We start from the raw sequence: 20,699 nt of genomic DNA on the forward strand, positions 1-20,699 counted from the left end.
TACAGTGGAAACATTAGCACATTTTAATACAAATTTTCATGTTCTATATTGTCTTTCTCTTTTGTTGGCCAGAATAACATTTCTGATGTCAGGGAGAATATTACTTCACTAAAGCCTGCAAGATTGGTATATGCAGCTTTGAATGAGTTGTTTTCTTGCTGTTTTCCCCAGGCAGTTGGGAAAACAAGTAAACAAGGAGTATTTCAGATTATAAAACAGTCGATTGTGTAATGTTGTACACAGTGGGAGTTTTGAAATCCTAAATCAACTTTAGGATTAGTGAGATGGCTGACTATAGCTAAAATGTATTTAGAGATAACATATAGTGCTCTGTTCTAATTTTTCATTTTGAAAATGTTCTCAAAAGGTCAAGTCCATTAAACGTAAGTAATAATAATGATATGAGTAATGACACTTCAGTATTTTAATGTAAAGAAATATATTTAAATTGCTTGTTTATACCCATTACCAATGAACAAATAGGAAAAAAAAAAGCTTTTCATTAATTTTCTATTGTAAACCGAAATGCAAAAATTACTCACAGCCCTTTCTTCTCGATGTGCTGCAGCCGGTGTAATGCCATGCTGCAACAGCGTCTCCTTGCTCCACAGATGATTTTTCACCAAAATACTTTCTAAGTGCACACTATATGAAGAAACATTGACAATCTTTTTAATTTTGCCACTTACAGTAGGAAAATATTGCTGCAATCTGAAGTGTGCGCATGCTTGCAAATGCATTTGATACCAGAGAAAGAGAGGAGGTAGTGAGATTCTTTACTGTATTTTGTTCTTATGACAGTAATTTGCTTTTTCTCTTTGTTTGCTATGAATTCAGAGTCATAGAGATTGCAGCCTGCCACTCTGCTCACACTTCGGCTGCCAAGACCCAGAGCGGCCAGGTGTACATGTGGGGCCAGTGCCGTGGCCAGTCTGTGATCCTTCCCCATCTCACTCACTTTGTCTGCACTGACGATGTGTTTGCTTGCTTTGCTACCCCTGCCGTTATGTGGCGTCTACTATCAATCGGTGAGCTTAAATATTTTTTATTGTAAAATATTTAGCTGTGCATGTGTTTGTTGCAAAAATCTATACTGTGAAGCATAATTTTAAATATGTGTAAATAGTAGTTAATACAGAATTGTAAAATTTGCTAAGGTCTAATGCAGTGCTAAGTGACTGATCTATTGAAGTAATTTATTTCTGTGGGGAAGTGCTGCCTTTCGTGTGGGAATAGCTAGTTCACACAATCCTTTCTCTGTAGCCACGGAGTGTTATTGTACAATGGCTGTGATGGGTGAAGAAGCCGAGTTTAAATTCGGAGACATGAGGGAAACATGAGAAACTGTCTGATATCCTTTCTGTGATATCCTTAAGTAGACTAGTAGGAATGAGGGAGCCAAATACCTGTGTTCAGGAGTGACTGTGAACACTTAGAAGTCAAAGTCTCATCACAAATGATCATAACCTGGGCTTGTGAGTTAGTTACTTGATCTCAAATACCTGATTAACATTAAGATCATAGAATCATAGAATCAGTAAGGTTGGAAGGGACCTCTGGAGATCATCTAGTCCAACCTCCCTGCTCAAGCAGGGTCACCTAGAGCATGGTAGACAGGGTTGCATCCAGGTGGGCCTTGAAGATCTCCAGAGAAGGAGACTCCACAACCCCTCTGGGCAACCTGGTCCAGTGCTCCATCACTCTCACAGGGAAGAAATTCCCCCTCACGGTCAGGCGGAACTTCCTGTGCTTCAATTTCTGCCCATTGCCTCTTGTCCTGTCACATGGGACAACTGAAAAGAGTTTGTCCCTGTCCCCTTGACACCATCCCTTCAGGTACTTGTACACATTGATAAGATCCCCCCTCAGTCTTCTCTTCCCCAGGCTGAAGAGGCCCAGCTTTCGCAGACGTTCCTCACAGGGCAGGTGCTCCAGCCCTCGGATCATCTTCGTAGCCCTACGCTGGACTCTCTCCAGTAGCTCCATGTCTCTCCTGTCCTGGCGAGCCCAGAACTGCACACAGTACTCGAGACGTTGCCTCACCAGGGCTGAGTAGGTGTGCAGGATCACCTCCCTTGACCTGCTGGCAACACTCTTCCTAATGCACCTCAGGAGACCATTGGCCTTCTTGGCCACAAGGGCACATTGCTGGCTCATGGTCAGCTTGTCATCCACCAGCACTCCCAGGTCCTTCTCTGCAGAGCTGCTGTCCAGAAGGTCAGCCCACAGCTTGTACTGGTGCCTAGCGTTATTTTTCCCTAGGTGCAGGACTCTTCACTTGCCCTTGTTGAACCTCATGAGGTTCCTCTCTGCCCAGCTCTCCAGCCTGTCCAGGTCTCTCTGACTGGCAGCACAGCCCTCTGGTGTGTCAGCTACTCCTCCCAGATTGGCATCATCAGCAAACTTGCTGAGGAGGCACTCTGTCCCCTCGTCCAGGTCAYTGATGAAAAAGTTGAACAGGATGGGACCCAGTACTGAGCCCTGGGGGATGCCACTAGCCACAGGCCTCCAGCTAGTCTCCACACCACTGATGATGACCCTCTGAGCTCTGCCTTTCAGCCAGTTCTCAATCCACCTCACTCTCCACTCGTCTAACCCACACTTCCGGAGCTTCTCTAGGAGGATGTTATGGGAGACAGTGTCAAAAGCCTTGCTGAAGTCAAGGTACACAACATCCACTGCTCTGCCCTCACCTACCCAGCCAGTCATTCCATCCTAGAAGGCTATCAGATTGGTTAAGCAGGATTTCCCCATGGTGAATCCAGGCTGGCTACTCCTGATCACCTTCTTGTCCTCCATATGTCTGGAGATGACATCCAGACAGAGCTGTTCCATCACCTTTGCAGGGATGGAGGTGAGGCTGACTGGCCTGTAGTTGCCTGGATCCTCCTTCTTGCCCTTCTTGAAGACTGGAGTGACATTGGCTTTCTTCCAGTCCTCAGGCACCTCTCCAAGTGTCCAGGACCTTTCAAAGACGATGGAGAGCAGCCTGTCAACAACATCCGCCATCTCCCTCAGTACCTGTGGGTGTATCCCATCTGGGTGCATGGATTTGTGGGTGTCTAGCCTACCCAGAACATCTCCAACCCTATCCTCCTCAACCAAAGAGAAGTCTTCCCTTCTCCAGACTTTCTCCCTCACATCCGGGCTCCAGGATTCCTGGGGGCTGCCCTTAGCAGTGAAGACAGAAGCAAAGGAGGCATTCAGTAATTCTGCCTTCTCTGTAATCCTTGTCACCAGGGCCCCCGCCCCATTCAGTAGTGGGCCCACATTTTCCCTAGTCCTCCTCTTGCTGCTGATGTATTTGAAGAAACCCTTCCTGTTGTCCTTGACATCCCTTGCCAGACTCAATTCCAAATGGGCCTTGGCCTTCCTCGCCGCATCTCTACATACTCTGACTGCATTCCTATAATTCTCCCAGGTAGCCTGTCCCCTCTTCCACATTCTGTGTATTTTCTTCTTCTGTCTGAATTTGGCCAGGAGCTCCTTGCTCACCCATGCGGGTCCTCTGTCCCCTTTGCTGCACTTCTTACTCATAGGGATGCACCGCTCTTGAGCTTGGAGGAAGTGATGTTTGAATAGTAGCCAGCTCTCCTGGACCCCCCCTTCCTTCTAGGGCCTTAACCCATGAGACTCCACAAATTAGGTCTCTGAAGATCCCCAAGTCCACTCTCCTGAAGTCCAGGGTTGCAGTCCTGCTTGTTGCCTTAGTTCTTTCCTGCTGGATCCTGAACTCCACCATCTCGTGGTCACTGCAGCCAAGGTTGTCCCCAACCTTCACATCTCTAACCAGTCCCTCTCTGTTGGTAAGGACAAGATCCAGCAGGACACCCTTCCTYGTAGGCTCCTCCACCACCTGTGTCCAGAAGTTATCATCAATGCATTGCAGGAGCCTCCTGGACTGTTTGTGGCTTGCTGTGTAGTCCCTCCAGCAGATGTCAGGGTGGTGGAAGTCCCACAGGAGAACCAGGACCTCTGATCATGAAGCTACTTCCAGCTGTTTATAGTAGGCCTCATCAACTTTCTTTTCCTGTTCAGGTGGCCTGTAGTAGACACCCACAACAGTGTTAGTCAGCCCTTTGATCTTCACCCATACGCCCTTGACTGCCTCCTCCACCTCCTCCCTACCTAGGCAGAGCTCAATGCATTCCAGTTGCTCTCTCACATAAAGAGCAACTCCACCACCTCGCCTTCTTGGCCTGTCTCTCCTAAAAAGCACACAGCCATCCATGACAGTGTTCCAGTCATGTGAGCTATCCCACCATGTGTCCGTGATTGCAACGAGCTCATGGCCCTGCGACTGCACACAGATCTCCAGCTCCTCCTGTTTGTTCCCCATGCTGCGTGCAGCAGTGTACAGGCATTTCAAAGAGGTGGTCATGTCTGCAGGTTTCCCTGGAAGGGTGTACGGGGGTCCCCCATAGCCATATCCCAAATGCATGTCCCCCAGCTGCATGCACCCGTTGAAGGCCCCCCAACCCACCTGGTGTTTTGTTGTCTACCCTGTCTGTATGACACCTCCCTCCCCCTTCTTATTATGTACACAAGTAGAGTTCTGGGGCTCTCCCACTTATGTTCTTTCTTGTCCAGTTAAAATATTATTTCATGTTACTGGAATTAACTGAAGTGTTCTGGGAACATATTTTCTTTCTTGTTGATTCCCACATTCCTGCTGATCTTCACTGCAATTCTTTTCTTAATTTTCCCTCACTTTTTCTCCTGCCTTTTCTTCTCAGTTTAGTGCAGGATACTGAGGAATTTTTCAAAGGAGAATAGGGAAAGGTAAGAAGCAAAAACCGCCCTTTTCCGTATTTCGCTCATCAGTGAGGAAGACTACTTGAGACTTAATTTGTCTGTTGTGATTTTTCAGTGCTTCTTTCTGCCAAATTGGCCTTTTTTGTCTTCTTCTAAGAAATATTTTTCAATTCTGGACCTACTCTTTTCAGTCTCTCATTTCCTCCAGTTCCTATCCACAGCAAAACAAGGAGGCTTTCTTCCCCGTCTTAAAACACTGTTTTATTTGTTTCCCCTAAAGAAGAAAAACCCTTCCTACTGTTATTGCCAAAACACCCTTGCTTGGTCTGCTCCTTTCCCCTAAAATTATTCCTTGGTAGTTCTGTTCCATTTTTGGTTTAAATAAATAAATGAAAAGGCTTTATGAAAAAGCCTGGATAACTGCAGGGATGCAGCTGGGCATATTTGTGTGGAGGTGTTCAAGCCGTAGTGCCACTTGAAACTTAAAAAGCACCTGAAAGTGTCCTACACTAAGGTCCATGCTGGGAACTACTGTGATTGTGTGGTATTCATGGAGCAGATGTTGCATGTAGCCGTCAGTGAAGTCCTCTGCATGGGAGACTGCAACGGTCGACAGAGTGGGTGCAGGACTAGGGACTGCTCTGGGTGCCGCACAGTGAGGATGTGGCTCACCTCTCTGAAAGTGGTGCTGCAGTAACAGGATGAGCATGAGCAGTTTAGGTCTGTTGGCCAAGGAGACAATCCTTACTCCCTGCACAGATCGTGAGGTTAGTGTAAATGTGGCATATGCTCCCACTGTACTGCCACACTGAAACTTCTGTTTCTAAGTTTCTCTGCCTTCTTGCACAGTGGATGTCTTGCCTGGTGGAGTAGGAGAACAGCTCATCTTGCTGTCTATGAGTCTTCAGGTTTTATGTTTGCTTCTCTATCTACTGCTTCCTCTGCATTTATAGGGTTGGATTCAGCTGATACAACCTCAGGTGTTGACACTCTGAATGTGTTGATCTGAATTGATTAATTTGTGTTTCCTTTGTAGTCATTGGAGAGAAACAGGCAATTCTTTGTTGTTTTGTAAAATCTAAAAAAATCTACTGTAAAATCTAAAACACTGGATTTGTTACACTTCTGCTTTAGGTGATATGGATCAGTCATACCTTAAAAGCATTCATTTCTTCCCACTTCCGTACAGGGAGATGGGGGCGATAGGTCAGATAGAAGTATCTTGAGTGGGATTATCTGTGATCGCAAATGTAATTAAAATCTTTAGGCTGAAGATTTGCAGTTGTCCAGGTTATTAATGAGTGTACTGCTAGGTGCAGGTATCCATGCTGTCTCTTTAACGCAGCCTTGTCAAGACTAAGTTCTTAACTATTTTCCAACACATCTTTTTTCTCCTCCTTCCTTGTCACCATGAACAATGCATTTGTCGTTCTTACCCTGCTTCACACTGGGGGAGTCATTTTTTACCATTGTGTCTCCTTTTCTTATTGTTTTCTGCCATTAATTGCTTCGTCCCTTTGGAAATAATGTTGCAACACTAACAACAATGTAGCAAAGCTCAAGGTGAAGCCTTACAAGAGGGAAGGTCATTTTATTTTTAAATGAAACCATTTCACATGCACTCTCGAACTCCTGTACTCATACGCAGCAAGTGGTGTGAGCTCGAGGCCTTGCGATGACGCAGAGGATAAAGGATGCTGGCTCTCAAGTCCCCATCATGTCTCCTGGATTCCTCTTAGTTAGGTGAATATGTGCTGGTTTGGGATGTGCCTTTTTTGTACCCTTTAGGAGCTGAGAGTGATTAGTCTCTCCGTCTTATCCCACCTTGGTGAGTCATCAGGATTTACTCAGTGTTGTTTGTCTCCTGATACAAGTGTGCTGAGAATCACGAGGCAGCTACATGCCTAGGATCTTAATATCTGCTGATCTAACTGCCACGGACACCTGCCATTCTTCTTTTACTTTATGGTGCTTCCACACCCAGACATTCCCATACATTCCTCATTCATGGCGGTTTTAACATTTCTATAACAATTCTCAGCACTGAATGTTGAAGAGTTTTCTTGGCTTTTTGTCTTGCTCATGTTAACCCCCTCTTCATTTCCTTCCACTGGCACCTCCTTCACTGCTAAAACAAATAAAAGCACCTGTTTTTCCTCTTAACAATTTCATAACTTAACCTCACTTTATACAGCAAGCCCCTGATTGTAGAAATCATCTGGTAACGCCTTAATGACATATATCTGAAATGTCAGTTAACATTGGGGATAGGTTTCACAACAGAACAGTGCAAAATCCTTTGACCTACTGCAGTCTTGCAGTAGAGCAGTAAGTTTTCCATTGATTGTTAAAATTACTGTACTTAATTCAGTAGAGATCTGAATAAATGAACTGTGTTGTACAGAATAAGAAATAACAAAGTATTTTACTATAACACTGTTTCAGAAAGATTTTTTTATTAATATATTTTCATTGGAATTTGTTTTCCTCATCCTTTCACCTGAAATRCAAAACACTTCCATAATTATTTCCCTAATTGGATATAACTGGACATAAATAACAATCTCTAAATGTGTTTGAAAATAACTGTGCTAAACAAAGCATAACTGCATCAAATTATATGTTTAAAGTTTTTCTATGGCTTATGATGGTGGTATTTCCATTTCCAGCAGGGCAGTATTCTTTTAGATTAGTAGGCTACAAAATTTCAGAACCTAACATTTATGTAATTTTCTGTAGAGAACAGCTTATTCCTGACCCACAAAAGCAGAATAAACCAATTCGTATGCTAAGGGGAAAAATGTTTTCTGGGTTACAAATAAGATTTGGAGAGTTTTACTCTTTTTTTCTTAATATTAAAGGAAATACAGTTCAGAAGATGCAGATTTATATGCAGACAATTGCTGACTTGTCAAGGCTGTGTGGTAACTTTATCCTGCAAGTGTCACATCCATTGTGGCACGTACGTATATGTGATACAAACAGGAAAGACATTCACACAAGGAATGCGGTTAACAGCATAACTCTGGGGAGAACACTTCAAAAATGGACTTGTTACAGTTATTGTTCTCCTTTGAGAGTGTTATACAGAACAGTTTTACAATTATTGATTATGTAATCACATTATTTTGACAGCAAGATAATGTTTTCTCGTGGGAGTCTTTTAGCAAATCTTACTGTGCTTTTTATTGAGCTTTTAGGTATTTTATAACAAACAACGTTTTAAAAAAATAATAATTTTCCCAGTAATAATTGATAGTATTTGCTATCAGATGCAGCATTAAACTTTTGAGACTGTTGATTTTTTTTTCTGGCCTCATACAGAAGAATTAGAGGAGTAAGACTCATTTTTAATAGGGATATTTGGAGTAGGGAACTAGCAAGAGCTGAAGAAAGCTGTGCTTTATTTGCTTTTCCAGAGATTCATACTGAACACACTTCTTTTGTTACTAACCTTAAAGGGAATTTGTATTGAGAGTGTTAATTGCTGATACAAACCCAGGATGTTGTTGTAAGTGATACCTGTGCTTATTTACTAGTCACTATTAATTCCCCTTTTTATACTAGAGCCTGATGATCATCTAACAGTAGCTCAGTCACTGAAGAAGGAATTTGACAACCCTGAAACCGCAGACCTGAAGTTTYTAGTGGATGGAAAATATATTCATGTTCATAAAGTTCTTCTCAAAATTAGGTAAGGCACAARCTATATAGTTTATTATACTAAGTAATTACTGCTTAAAAATCTTAAGTTCGGCTTACAACTCCCTTTTCCCCAAGTTATTAGTTTCACTTGCTTTTCTTAACAGTTGATTTTATTTTCCTCATTTTCTCACTGCTCAGAATTACCAAGTATGCTGCTTACTACCAACCTCTTCCACACCTTTCTCCCTCTGATGTCTGTCCTCCTTCATGCTACCTAAACTGTCCCAATTAATAATGACTTTTTCCTGCTGAGGAAAAGGCTCACTTACTTATTTTCTTTCTGCTGCTTTCCCAGTAGTAAACCAGTTTCTTCTCCTTTCTTTTCTTGGCTTCCTCTACTGATATCCTCAGTTTTATTGTTTCTGTGTTTATTCTTGCCTTTCTTTCTTTACTTCCACAGGGCCCTCCTTCCATTGTTTCAGCAATTTCTGTAGATTCTCTTCAAATTATTATTTCTTCTTCTCTGTCAGATCTATCCTTTTTGTTTTAAGCCTTTTTATCAGTTAATTCGAATTTAAGCTGGCTTCTCCTTTTGTTTTCACAGCTTTTTACAAATTAGCACCACATCACAGTGAGATCTGACATASGCAGATCTACTGACTAATCACTTTGTTATTAACATGCAGAGATCAGTTTGTTGTTACTGGCACAGTGTCTGATAGGATATACTAGAAACACGGTTTCAGATCTCTACTGTCTTGTGAATTGTTTCTGCTCTATCCTCTATTATTACAAGAATTTTCTCTTTTTTCACTATTTTCTTTGTCAAAATGCTTGGCTACCTCTTACTCTGAAGAGGTCCTGCTTGTTACTGTTTTTTTTGTCCTGCATCTGATCCTGAATTCCTGTAGTGACTACATAACATTACTACATAACATTAAAGTTACATATTAATTCTTGCTTTTTTTTTCCCTTTTCTACCCTCCTATTACTACTTCAGTTGCCTGTATTTTCTTCGCTGTATTGTTTTCGTCTCTTGTATGTCACACTTACTGTTTATAGTCTATATTTTTTTGCTTGGACTGCCTTTTTTCCTGTCTACCAAGTGCCCTTTATCAAATACACTTCAAATCTTCTGTCTGCCGAAAGTGCTTCTGAGGTGATTTTTCTTGATAATTAGATGACATGTAAATTTACCTTAATTCTTTCCTATTGCTTCACTTTTCTTAGATTATATGTCATTCTTGGAAGAAAATATGTCCAATTCTATAAATGTATGGCATTATCAAAAACATTTCAGGAATAATAGAGCATGTGGCATAGTCTATAGAGTTAATGCCTTTTTTAAGCCTTATAGTCTCAAGATCCAACTGGTTGAGAAGATAATGTATTTAACGTGGTATTTTGCAGGATTCATCCCTTCCCAGAGCATTGTCATGAGTCCTATGCTGGTAAAAGTTCCTTTTTATTGTCCAATCATTTTTTTTTTTACACTTGAGAAGACTTTTTTTGCCATCTTGTGCTATAAATATTGCTGGACTAGGTAGTACTGTCTATGGTGATTAGTTTGTGATGAAATGGTGGAATGGTGGGGCAGCCTCCAACTCGGTAAGAGTTGGGATAGGAGCATACTGCCTGCAATAAGAGATGCATATACGTGTGTGGGTGGAATGCATCTGCTCTGCCTTTAGCAGAATTAGGTATTTGGTCTCCCTTTATTGAGGGAAAGGCACTTGAAAGGATAAGTCACTGTAAGATGCTTTGGAGACTGAAGGATGATATTCCTTATAAAAGGGAGCAATGTGCATCACCCTCTCCCTGTATTTTCGTACTTTCATGTGGTGCTGAGGGGGCAATTGGCCATATCCAAGTTCTGTTCCGCAGCTGGGTSGTAGCTGTGGTTGCCACCACTACTACAGGGCTCAGGGAAACAAAGTGGTGGTGTTTTGTCTGCCTCTTCTGATTCCAGAATGCAATACAGGAATGCAGCAGAAGCTACAGTGTGTCTTTACTTCTTTATGAGTTTGACTTGATGTTTATCTACTTTACTAGAAAAAATAAAATTCCAAGAAAAGAATTCTGTAAATAACAAAATTGAATGTAGAAAAAATAAAATAAGTGGTAAAATAAATAGATTATTTTCATTTGTATCTAAGTTATGCTGCCTTTATGATGTAGACTTGTCCCAGAGACATTAGAAAGRTAACAACCAACCTACTATAAAATATTTTTAGTAAAAAAAAAGCAAATTCAGTTGTGGGACAGCTATAGATATGAAAGTATCAAATAAAATTGTGTCTTTTCTAGGAAGTTATTATGTGAGGTGGTGATGTTCGCTCTCATTAGCAAAACCTTTCAAAATTATCCAATAAATTTAAAGTTACAGAATATTTTTTGAGGGAGGAATAACTTACAGTTACTGTGAGCTTGAAATTAGAGAGTACAACTATCAAAGACAATGCTTTTTGATTGTAGCTTGTCTATCATGAAAATATTCAGATTTGTAAGAAAAAGATGATGAATGATATGGGTGAGAGTCCCCTTAATCAAAAGTATTCTCATACCTGAGAATAAAGACTAAATTTAATGCTGAGGTGTGCATAGCATTGTATCTTGCATAGCATTAAGCCCGCATACATGGACTGTGACAGTGGAATAAATAATATCTGAAATATTAGTGATTGTTTCCCTCCTCACTAAATCATATTGGAGAAAGAGGCTGAGGTGTGAGAATTGTATAACTTAATTGTATACTTTATCTGATACAGGTAATAAAATAGATCTAATAGTTAATATATAGCTCACTTAAGAGGATGACATTAAAAAACTCATGGATGATCCTTAAAGGTACTACAAGTAGAATAAGAAACCTGTTGTATACTTGTAGCAATAGAAATAAAAGAAAATTCTGAAGTGTGAAGCTTATATCGAAAGCTCTAAAAAAATTTAACATATTCAAAACCAAGAACTCATCTGGCTAGATTTTTTGGTTATGTATTCTGTCTGTTATGAGTGATTTTTTGTTTTTATCAACATCTTGCTGCCATTTATCAAGTTTAACTCTTTACAGTGTGCAGCTCTTGTTCTTTTTTTGTAGGTGTGAACATTTTCGTTCTGTTCTGAATAATGATGATGAAATTATAGAAATGAATGAATTTTCTTATCCTGTTTACCGAGCCTTCCTGGAATACCTGTACACAGACAACATTAGACTCCCTCCTGAAGATGCAATAGGTAATTGCAGTAAATGCATGTAACTCTAGGTTACTGTTTCTGAACTTGTAATTGTGTGTCGTAACAGGATGAGGAAAGCAAGGGTTACTCATATTTAGTTTCATTTTTATTAGCACTTAAGTCTAAGTTACTGCTATATTCCAGGTGCCAGGAAGAAGGGATGCAGTAGTAGGAAACATGAGTGGTAGGGGATGAAGTAAGATCACAAGTTAACATTCAGAAAGGACCTTAACTTATTTTGCCTTAAAAGGTCACTAATGGCATCTTAAGACTTTTCTGTTTGAGTAGCTGCAGCAATTTGATCATGAATGAAAAAGAGAATTGTTCCCTATATGAATTAGGAGAACTTAGGTCACTAGCTGATAGCTTGAATAAGATGTATTATAGTGAACAAGAAGACAGAACACTTGCATATTAATAAAAGTGTTTTTTGATATAAACATTTTTGAGGACTTTCAAAGATAAGCACTTCATATAGGAAAAAAATAGATCAAGCTTTCAATGAATTCTGCCTAAAATAATAGAAATGATTAATATGAATAGAAAGGTATATGTTCTGCACAAGGAGAGTTAAATATGTTTGAATTTTCACAGGTTTGCTAGATTTGGCAACACTGTATAGAGAAAACAGATTGAAAAAGCTTTGCCAGCAAACAATCAAACAAGGCATTTGTGAAGAGAATGCAATTGCTCTTCTTTCAGCCGCTGTCAAATATGAAGCTCAGGTATGGAGAACTTTTTGTTCAGGCAAACAAATGTTTTCTGAGAAATACTGATCAATATGACTATTCCCTGCATTGATCTTATGGGACATGATTACTGTTAATTGACCTTTCTGGCTTCCCTGACATGTACTTTTCCTCCTTTTTAAGCTATAAAAAAAATGAACTGTTAACATTATCTTCCTGGCCTGTTATCTTGTGCCTGTGAGTCAGGATTCTTAATCTGCTTCCTGCCTTGTCATCTAGCACAATGTGGTATGGGAACTCCTCTTCACCTTTCACTTCTCCACCTTTGGATCTTGCATTTCCTCTTGACTCCCTCGTTCTCCACCTTCTCAGGGCATCAGTCAGTGTCTGGTACAGTCATCCTAGTACTGCCTTTTACTGGCAGTGGTGAATTTACCTATAGTCTTTCCCTATTCACATTTGTGCTCATATCAAAAATTCGTTTGCACCATGTTGTTCACAGTGAATCATGCTGACATGCAAAAAATTACCTTTTGTTACTGCTCTCTCCATATCCTGTCATCTGGGTTGCCCTTGACTCAAGAGCTCCTTGCCATAGGGAATATCTGGAGTGTCTGACAAGCGCTCAACCTGTTATCAGCCATACTGCAAGCACTTTCTTTGSAATCAGGCAAATACCTGGAAAGATACTTTCCTTTCCTCAACTTCTTAGTCCTGTGCTATTTGTGGAAATAATGATGTGGTCGTTCTTGTTAATCGAGAGATATATTAGTAGCCATTGACTTAGTAGCCGGTGTTATAACTGAGCAGCTTAGTTAGCTAAGGAGAAGTCCTGRTCTTTATGTTCAGGATTCCTTTTGCTAAGAATAAAATTAAGGTTGCCAAAAAGAGCAGATATTGTATTAGAAGAGCCAAAAGATGCAGCTGAAAGTGTTTTTTTAAATAATGGTTTTGTATTGCTTCTGCCTGGCTGTGRGATGTAGGACAAAGTTTTAAAGCAGGAGAATCTGGGAATATAACAAGATGAATTGATAGGCTGTTCCAGGCACAGGATGCAGTGAGAAGGGATAGGAACAGAAGTCGAGTTACAAAATGTTGAAGTCGTCTATGCTGTATGGCAGCAGGATACTAAATGAGATGAATATGTGTAGGGATTGCAAAAAGGAAGCCAGAAGTATACAATGAGTCAGAAGGGGGGATGRCATCAGATTAATAAATGAAGAGATTATTAGCTGGAGGTAGAGCCATAATGATAGAGTTGTAACCAAGGTATCAAGACTAATGATTTGTAAAGAATGGCTTGAACAAYTGGGGAGCAAAAAATAGGAATTGTACTTCCAGTGTGGTGTGGAGGTGGAAGTCCAGCTTATCAGGGAAGTTGGAACCAGCAGGAGAATCGGATGATCTGGTTTTCTTAACAGTAGAAATTTTCATTAAAAATTTACATTGGAGTTTCTCCTTTTATAGACTTTTCAACAGTTTTGAACATTTCAAGAACAGAAAGAGCCTGGTTGACCTATCTCAGGTGGAGTTACTACRGATACATTTAGGTGTATTGTAAAATTGTAAAACTAGCCTGAACAAAGTACTAGTGATTATAGTGGTAGAAACACAATAAAAGGGATTGGTTAGATGAGTAAATGTATTTTACCTCACTCTTCCTTCTATGATTCAGTGTTTTAATTTGCATACATAGTATTTGTTCAAAAGGTATGTAATATTTTAGCATAATCATAAGATGATGGTAGGTTCACTGCCCCCAGTGCATTGTTGCCTTCCTCCCCTACTACTTCAGAGGGGAAGTAGTAGAACTGCTTCAAAGAAGTACAGGAAAGGCTTCTGTATTAAAGATATGGAATAGCCTCTCTCAGAGGAATCACTGAGTAAGGCAGTGCTCTTACTCTGTACTGTGTTAATATAGCAAAAGTTGGTCTCAGAACCAGACCATATCAGTGCTTCAGCAGAAAATTGGGTCCAAAACTGCTAGGGTAGAAATGGAGAGCATAGTATTCCTCTAGAAATCATTGGATTATAAAAGAAGCCTGATATTTTGCAATCTTGAAAAGATACAATTAATTCAGTTTTTAGTCATTAAATAAATAGTAAAATTTTTTTCACTCACACTGCGAGTGAAACTTTATAGTACTGTGTTTATCTGCCATTAACATAAACGTAACTGAAAGCTGACTTGACTATTGTACACATATCCATTAGTATTAAAAATACAGTACGATATTTTATCCTGTCCTCAGCAAATACAAAGATCTACCAACACAGATTATTTTTAAGAGTATTTCTAATGTACACTGGGGCAAATTGTAGATTATTATCTTCTATGTAATAGAATTAAAAGCCACTATATTTCTTGAAACTGCAAAATTAGTGACCTGGATTTCCTGRTATCTGTACTCCTCTTCACAAATCAGTACCAGAAGACAGCTGCTTTTTATTTTATTTAATGTAAAAGTTTGCATTGACTAATGCAATATGTAATTACCCAGATTCTGGCAGTGGCATTGCAGAGGTGTATTGAATTCTACACTGTCAGTGCCTTTCCTCTTCTAATCCTCTTTTTTTATTTCTTCTTCATTTTTCATTCCTTTCCTTTCTTTTTCAACACTTTCTAATGAGAGATGCAATTTACTTCCATACCTTCTTACCATTCTTTCATTTTAAGGGATATTTTTATGCTTCTTGGCTTCTGTTAAAGCTTTAGTTATGTCTTGGCAGTGGCAATAGGTTTGAAGCATTCAATGTAAGAAAAGGTCTCAAAGGAAAATGTGCAGGTACTCTGCTGAATTTCTTTCTACTGTTCAGCCCTGGCTGCAAWGTTTATATAGGTCACATCATAGAATAAAACTGACATGGATTAGAGGCCTCTTTTTSCTGTAACCTTTAAAGAATTTATAGATTACAGCTCATACTGTCAAATTAAGCTTGCCTTGCTGCTGTCTGCATCCCAGCTCGCTGCAGAAGACAGTTCATTTTTCTTGAACAGCGAGTTGCTACATAGGAACCAACTGCAAAGGGGACTGACCCAGTACACGGGGAGAAGGACTGGTGCTGTCGTGAGACGTCTAAGTGGGCAAAACTTGCTGCGTGAAATCACTGTTGCATGGCCTAATGGCAGGTACCTGTCCTGGGCTGAAGATCTGACCGTCCTTTCATTTTTGCACCAGTGTCAACAAGACCAGGACGAGATTAAACCATTTTTACTGTGTAGGAAGCCCAGTTTCTTGATCTCTGCTGCTAGTCACACTGAGCGCTAATTGGATGTTAGGGTACATGCATCTTTCATGGCCAAGCCAAAGCTTTCACTGCGTTACATCTTTTTTTGCATCTGACCACCACTGAATTCAATGCAGGGATGAAAAGGAAAGAGGCTCTGATGTTGTAGTAGGCATATGTGGGTAAAAATGATGGTTTCACTAATTAACTTTTCTAAGGAACTCAGTATATATGAGGGAGTTCTGCAGTTATCTTAGGTGGCTGCTCCTGGTTTCTTTTTAGGAGATTTATAATGTAGTTTATATCAATAAATCTAATCGTATCATTTGTGATCTGATCAAACTATTCAGCAAAGGGATTGGTAACCTGAGCAGCATGTTATAGTGTCTGCTAATTAARTGACAGATTTGAAACTGGAAAACAATGGTAATAATTTGCTATCAGTCATTCACATTACAGTTCAGCAGGTTTGAAGATACAAGGCATTTTAAATATTCAAGAAATGCCCTTCTCCTGACTACCAGGAGAATAAAAGTCACCTGCATACCTGCAGAAACCATATTTTGCAAATATTTTTATATCTGTCTTTATCTATTGTTATCTAGGGGAATAGGAGTGTCTCCTTTTCCTTCCAACTATCTTTAGCTCTAGTTAGGCATTTTTTTATTCCTCCTCCATTTACTGTAAAATCTTGATTTAGTCTGGAATTAGAGTTACCTTGCAGTATTAGATTTGACCACAGAAACTTCCACTTTTTTGATAGATGAGAGGGATTTGTATAGAGCTGGTCTCAAATTTGATTCTAGGAAGAAAGGTGAACCAGTGATCCCTAAAAAATGCAAGGGCTTTGTTGGAAAGTAGCTTGCCTTGTGTTGTGTTGTTACTGGCATTGCTGCAAGCAGTCAAATGGAGATCGTTGGGAAGAAGTGTAGAGCCCATGTATAATGGCTCAGCGTATACAGAAACACAGTACTGTCAATTTAACTAATGAATGACCTCAATTTGTTCCTAGGACTTGGAAGAATTTTGCTTCAGATTTTGCATAAACCACTTGACTGTTGTTACACAAACTCAAGGCTTTGCAGAAATGGACCACGACCTCCTGAAAAACTTCATTAGCAAAGCGAGCAGAGTGGGAGCATTCCGCAATTGAGGCCTGACTGCTACCGAGCTGAAGAGCGCATCTTCTTCCACTCTGGAAACACTTCTCCTTTGCAGACCTTATGCGCGGTCAGAATGTCGAMGATTTGAAAGGAAAAGGTCAGTGCACATTGTGTTAGGAAATGTGGAAGTCCGTTAGTAGAAAAAGTTTTGTAAAGATGGCTCCAGCATAGGTGTATGGTGAGAGTCCATTTGCCAACATTCAGAATCTGACAACAAAAATCTAAAACAGTAACTAGCATTTTCCACTTTTTAAATCAAGAAAACTAAGTTATCTTTGTCTTGCCTGCCTGCTTTGGTTGTGTTGTTTCTTTTTTAAAACCACCTGCATCTGTATTTRTGAGACCATGTCCTGTTCACTGCAAAAACTTTCATAGTATACTTGTGTCACCAAACTAAGTTAATATGTGCTACAGTAGGCTTCTTTGTGCCTAGTTTATAATCTAGTGAAGATACAAACTTGTTTTTCAGAACATATGATAAAGTAATATAAATTCTTTAGGAAGAGAAGTTTTCTAATGGATAGGAAGGTATATCTCGCTAGGTATTTGTTTATTTGGAGTGTAAATACTTTACATTCATTGCTCTAAAAACAATGAAAAAGTCTCCCTTTCATTATATTAGGCATGTTGCCTGGCACCCCAGTGGGGCAGTAAATGTTCATAGTATTTGTCAGGACATGGATTATTTTGCTGTGTGTTTTCCTATTCAGAAAACCATCTTGTTGCTTGTTACCAGGAAGAAGAAATACGAAAAAAAAAATGAAGGGAAATTCCACTTGAGGTTTATGTGTGTTTTCCCTTCTTAATATCCCCAGATGTAAGAGAAAGCTCATTTTAAAATGCTAAAACGCATTTTATGATTAAATCACAGAAATGAAATTCACATATGTTATTTTCCAGAGGACAATGAGGACACCTCGCCCAAATAATTTGAAGATTGTCCTAATATGCCAATTTTAAGTGAGAGGAGTTGCCCTCTGCACATGCTTCTCTCTCACCACTGAGGGGGAATGGCTGGCTAAGTTAGGTTGGATGCTTAACTTCTAAATGGCTAAAGTGAGTTAAGATTAAATCCCATTCTAGGTTGCCAAGAAGGACATTTGCCCCAGTACAGAAGATGCTGAGCTAATGAAATRTTGACTTGGATTTTCTAGCAGGGACAATTGTAAGTTAACTCTGGAAAGTTATTTTTCTTAAAAGACTAGGTGAAGTGGCTTTAAGTGCTTTTTGCAGAATTTTACAACTGGAGGAGGAAAAAATTGGATGGCTGTGCTCAGTACACTAATATAATTAGTCATGCGACCGTCAGTCAAATACTTGCTCTGACACAGAATCCTTCAGTGACTTACAGCTTTTGAGAGCTACAATTGGAGTAAGGAGGTACCTAATTAATTCCCTTAAATGATCTGAAACTCATTTCTGAAGTGGAACTATTCTTTATTATATCAGAGGAGTACTTCTCAAGCAATCATGTTCCTTTGGAAGGAGGAGAAGTAAATCCTTGGAGAAGATGTGGAGGACTTCATATTAGTCTCTTCTGGTTATGATTGGAAAGTCAGGGGGTGGTGGGGAGAAGTTAGGAAAAGGGCTAAATGTAAATCATTTTGGAAAATGCTGTGTTAAAAAATCATTTACATTTGAGGCATTTGCCTCAAACCCTCACTAGAAATCTGTTGGATCATCTACTTCTACTAGGCTTGTTTTGCCACCCCCTCAGTAAGTAGCATGACTTCCTCCACCAGCAGAAGTCCGTATTTCAGCTGCTGTGTCAGTGTTTTGTATTCACATAGGAGAATTGGTCAAAAAAACTTTCCRGTACATAATGCTGTTTCATCAAAACTCAAACTGCTCTGGGATAATTCGTGTTTGAAAAGTGCTTGACTTAGGCTCACAGATAAAGGTTAATGCAGATAGCAAAACATTATCCCAGGTAAGGCACAACTTATTTGGTAAAGYTAAGGACTGCTGGGGTGAGGTCTCTGTCCCTTTCACCCTTCAGGGCTCGAGACCGACCAGATTCACCTCCCAGCATTTTCTCAGAAGGCGTTGAACTGGCACGGTGCAGCCCTCGGGTAGCAGCTCGCACTGAATCCTGCCCCACACGCACTCCGTTACGCTGGCACACAGCCAAGCTAACGTTACGCTGGCACACAGCCAAGCTAACGAGGCAGTTCAGCCAAGTGAGCATCCACGCTATTTACAATGGCCTTTCAGCCACTGGGGCCTTCCCCAAAAAAAGCCTCTTACAACTCTTCCTCACTCAGGCAGAGTGCTGCCAGCACCTCCTGCTGCACCTGCAGGCTGACGGGCAGCAGCGCTCTTTGGGATCCAACCTGTACAGCTCAAATCCCACCCACAAGCCCTTCACAGGTCCTAGTGCGGCAGTGAGCACCCAGCAGCCCGGACCTGGGTTGTGGGTGGGAATTGAGGCTGCACGCACTGAACCASGACAAACCAACAGCTGCCAGTTCAGGTCGGGTTTACAAAACCTTCTGGTGACATCAGTGAGCTCAATGGCCTCTGTGAGTGCGAAGGGCAGGAGGCAGAGACGGCAGGGCTGTGCAGGGGCAGCCCTGCCCTCATCCTGCTCAGTGGGGCAAAAGACACTCTGCACCCAGTCACAGTGTTCGAGAAATGCTGAGTTCCAAAATACCTACCCRAAGGGTCTCTGCAAAAAATTAGTGACAGTTCCTTTATGTAAAATAAYGTGTTTGTTTTGTTTTTGTTAACATCTAACTAAAAGCAGCCTCTGCTCAGTGACAAGCCTCAGCTCCCATATCACTCTCCTAAACATCGAAATGGTGAGGCAGTTTTGGCTTAAGGTAACCAAGAGTGTCATTTTTTCCCCAATTTCCTTCTTTCCTGCTCATTATTTTCCACTTACTGTGCGGATTACAGCCCAGTTTGAACTGTCAAATCCTGGAATTTTCAGCAAAATCATCTCTGGACTGAAGGGTGTCTAAAGATCAACTCTTGTCAGTACTGTCTGTTTATTCATASAATATGTAGTGTTTGACCTGGATGTGATAATATTACATTCATAGAGACATTTATTTATTTATTAGCTTTCATTTGCATGCACTGTCCATGGCACTTAAAGTTCAATACTTAAAAAGAAAAAATACAAACGTGGTCAAAGCTTATGTGGTCAAATTTGGATACACGTGCATAAACATGTGTGAAATATAATCCTTTGGATAGGCATGGGACATGTCWAAAGACATTAGGGATGCATTTTAGCATTGCGAGATGGCATGCAATAAAGCTGTGCTTCTGGATCTTGTATGTTAAATGCATATGAAGAGTGTATTTAAAAAATATTTTTAAGGCAATACAGATAAAAAGACMAAAAAAATGCAAATAATGTCAAGCATAAAATGGGACGCAAATAAAGGGGGGGCTTCCATTTAAAAGAGAAAAAAGTATATAATATTCTGAATTAAATGGAATTTGAAAGAAAAAATAACAAAAGTAGGATCATTTAAATGCTCTGTGAAGTGATTCATGTTAAGATCCAGCATTGCACTATCATCTAGTACCGACCTCTGGAGTTTTATTACAATGCCTGATCACTGTGTAAATTGTTGTTTCCATATATTAAGTTTTTATACGATCTGAACACTTTCAGTCGGTTTTCCTTGTAAAACAAAGCATTTAATTGCCTCAGAGACAAGTCATTAGCTACTACCTAATGATGTATAATGTTTACAGCCTGAACATAAACATATCTAATTTCATATTTCTGTATGAACTTACCTGGTTTTAACAGACCATTAATAAAAATGCTGTAATATTTAAAAGTGTTTATTTTTTTTCTTTCTTTGCATTAGAAGTGAAGCAAGTCCTAYGTATATTTGCTCTGATTTTATAAATAGATTTGACTATATAATTTAGCACTATGGGAAAATTAGAAATAAAAACAGCTGTTCAGGGAGGTATTTTAAAGATCATCTGTTTTCTTAAGGAAATAACTGTCACCAAATAA

At 40.0% G+C, this 20,699-nt stretch overlaps 1 protein-coding gene across 10 annotated transcripts in view; it reads left to right on the plus strand.

Annotated features, from left to right (window-relative positions):
- The window catches only part of LOC146584326 (RCC1 and BTB domain-containing protein 2), a 39,831-nt gene extending 19,317 nt beyond the window's left edge, over positions 1-20,514 (plus strand). For 9 of the 10 annotated variants that reach the window (XM_085324931.1, XM_085324938.1, XM_085324932.1 and 6 more), the window contains 5 exons: positions 838-1,028; positions 8,323-8,449; positions 11,498-11,634; positions 12,229-12,359; positions 16,564-20,514. In XM_085324931.1, coding sequence (XP_085181057.1) covers positions 838-1,028; positions 8,323-8,449; positions 11,498-11,634; positions 12,229-12,359; positions 16,564-16,704 — 727 coding nt within the window. In that variant the 3' untranslated portion in view covers positions 16,705-20,514. Of the gene's footprint in view, positions 1-837; positions 1,029-8,322; positions 8,450-9,810; positions 10,172-11,497; positions 11,635-12,228; positions 12,360-16,563 lie in introns of those variants that run through there. The other variant, XM_085324941.1, reaches the window with a different exon arrangement.
- Positions 20,515-20,699: the final 185 nt, after the last annotated feature.

Source organism: Rhea americana, unplaced genomic scaffold (genome assembly GCF_003343005.1).
Source record: "Rhea americana isolate MKP2758 unplaced genomic scaffold, rheAme1 scaffold_95, whole genome shotgun sequence".
NCBI classification, from domain to species: Eukaryota; Metazoa; Chordata; class Aves; order Rheiformes; family Rheidae; genus Rhea; species Rhea americana.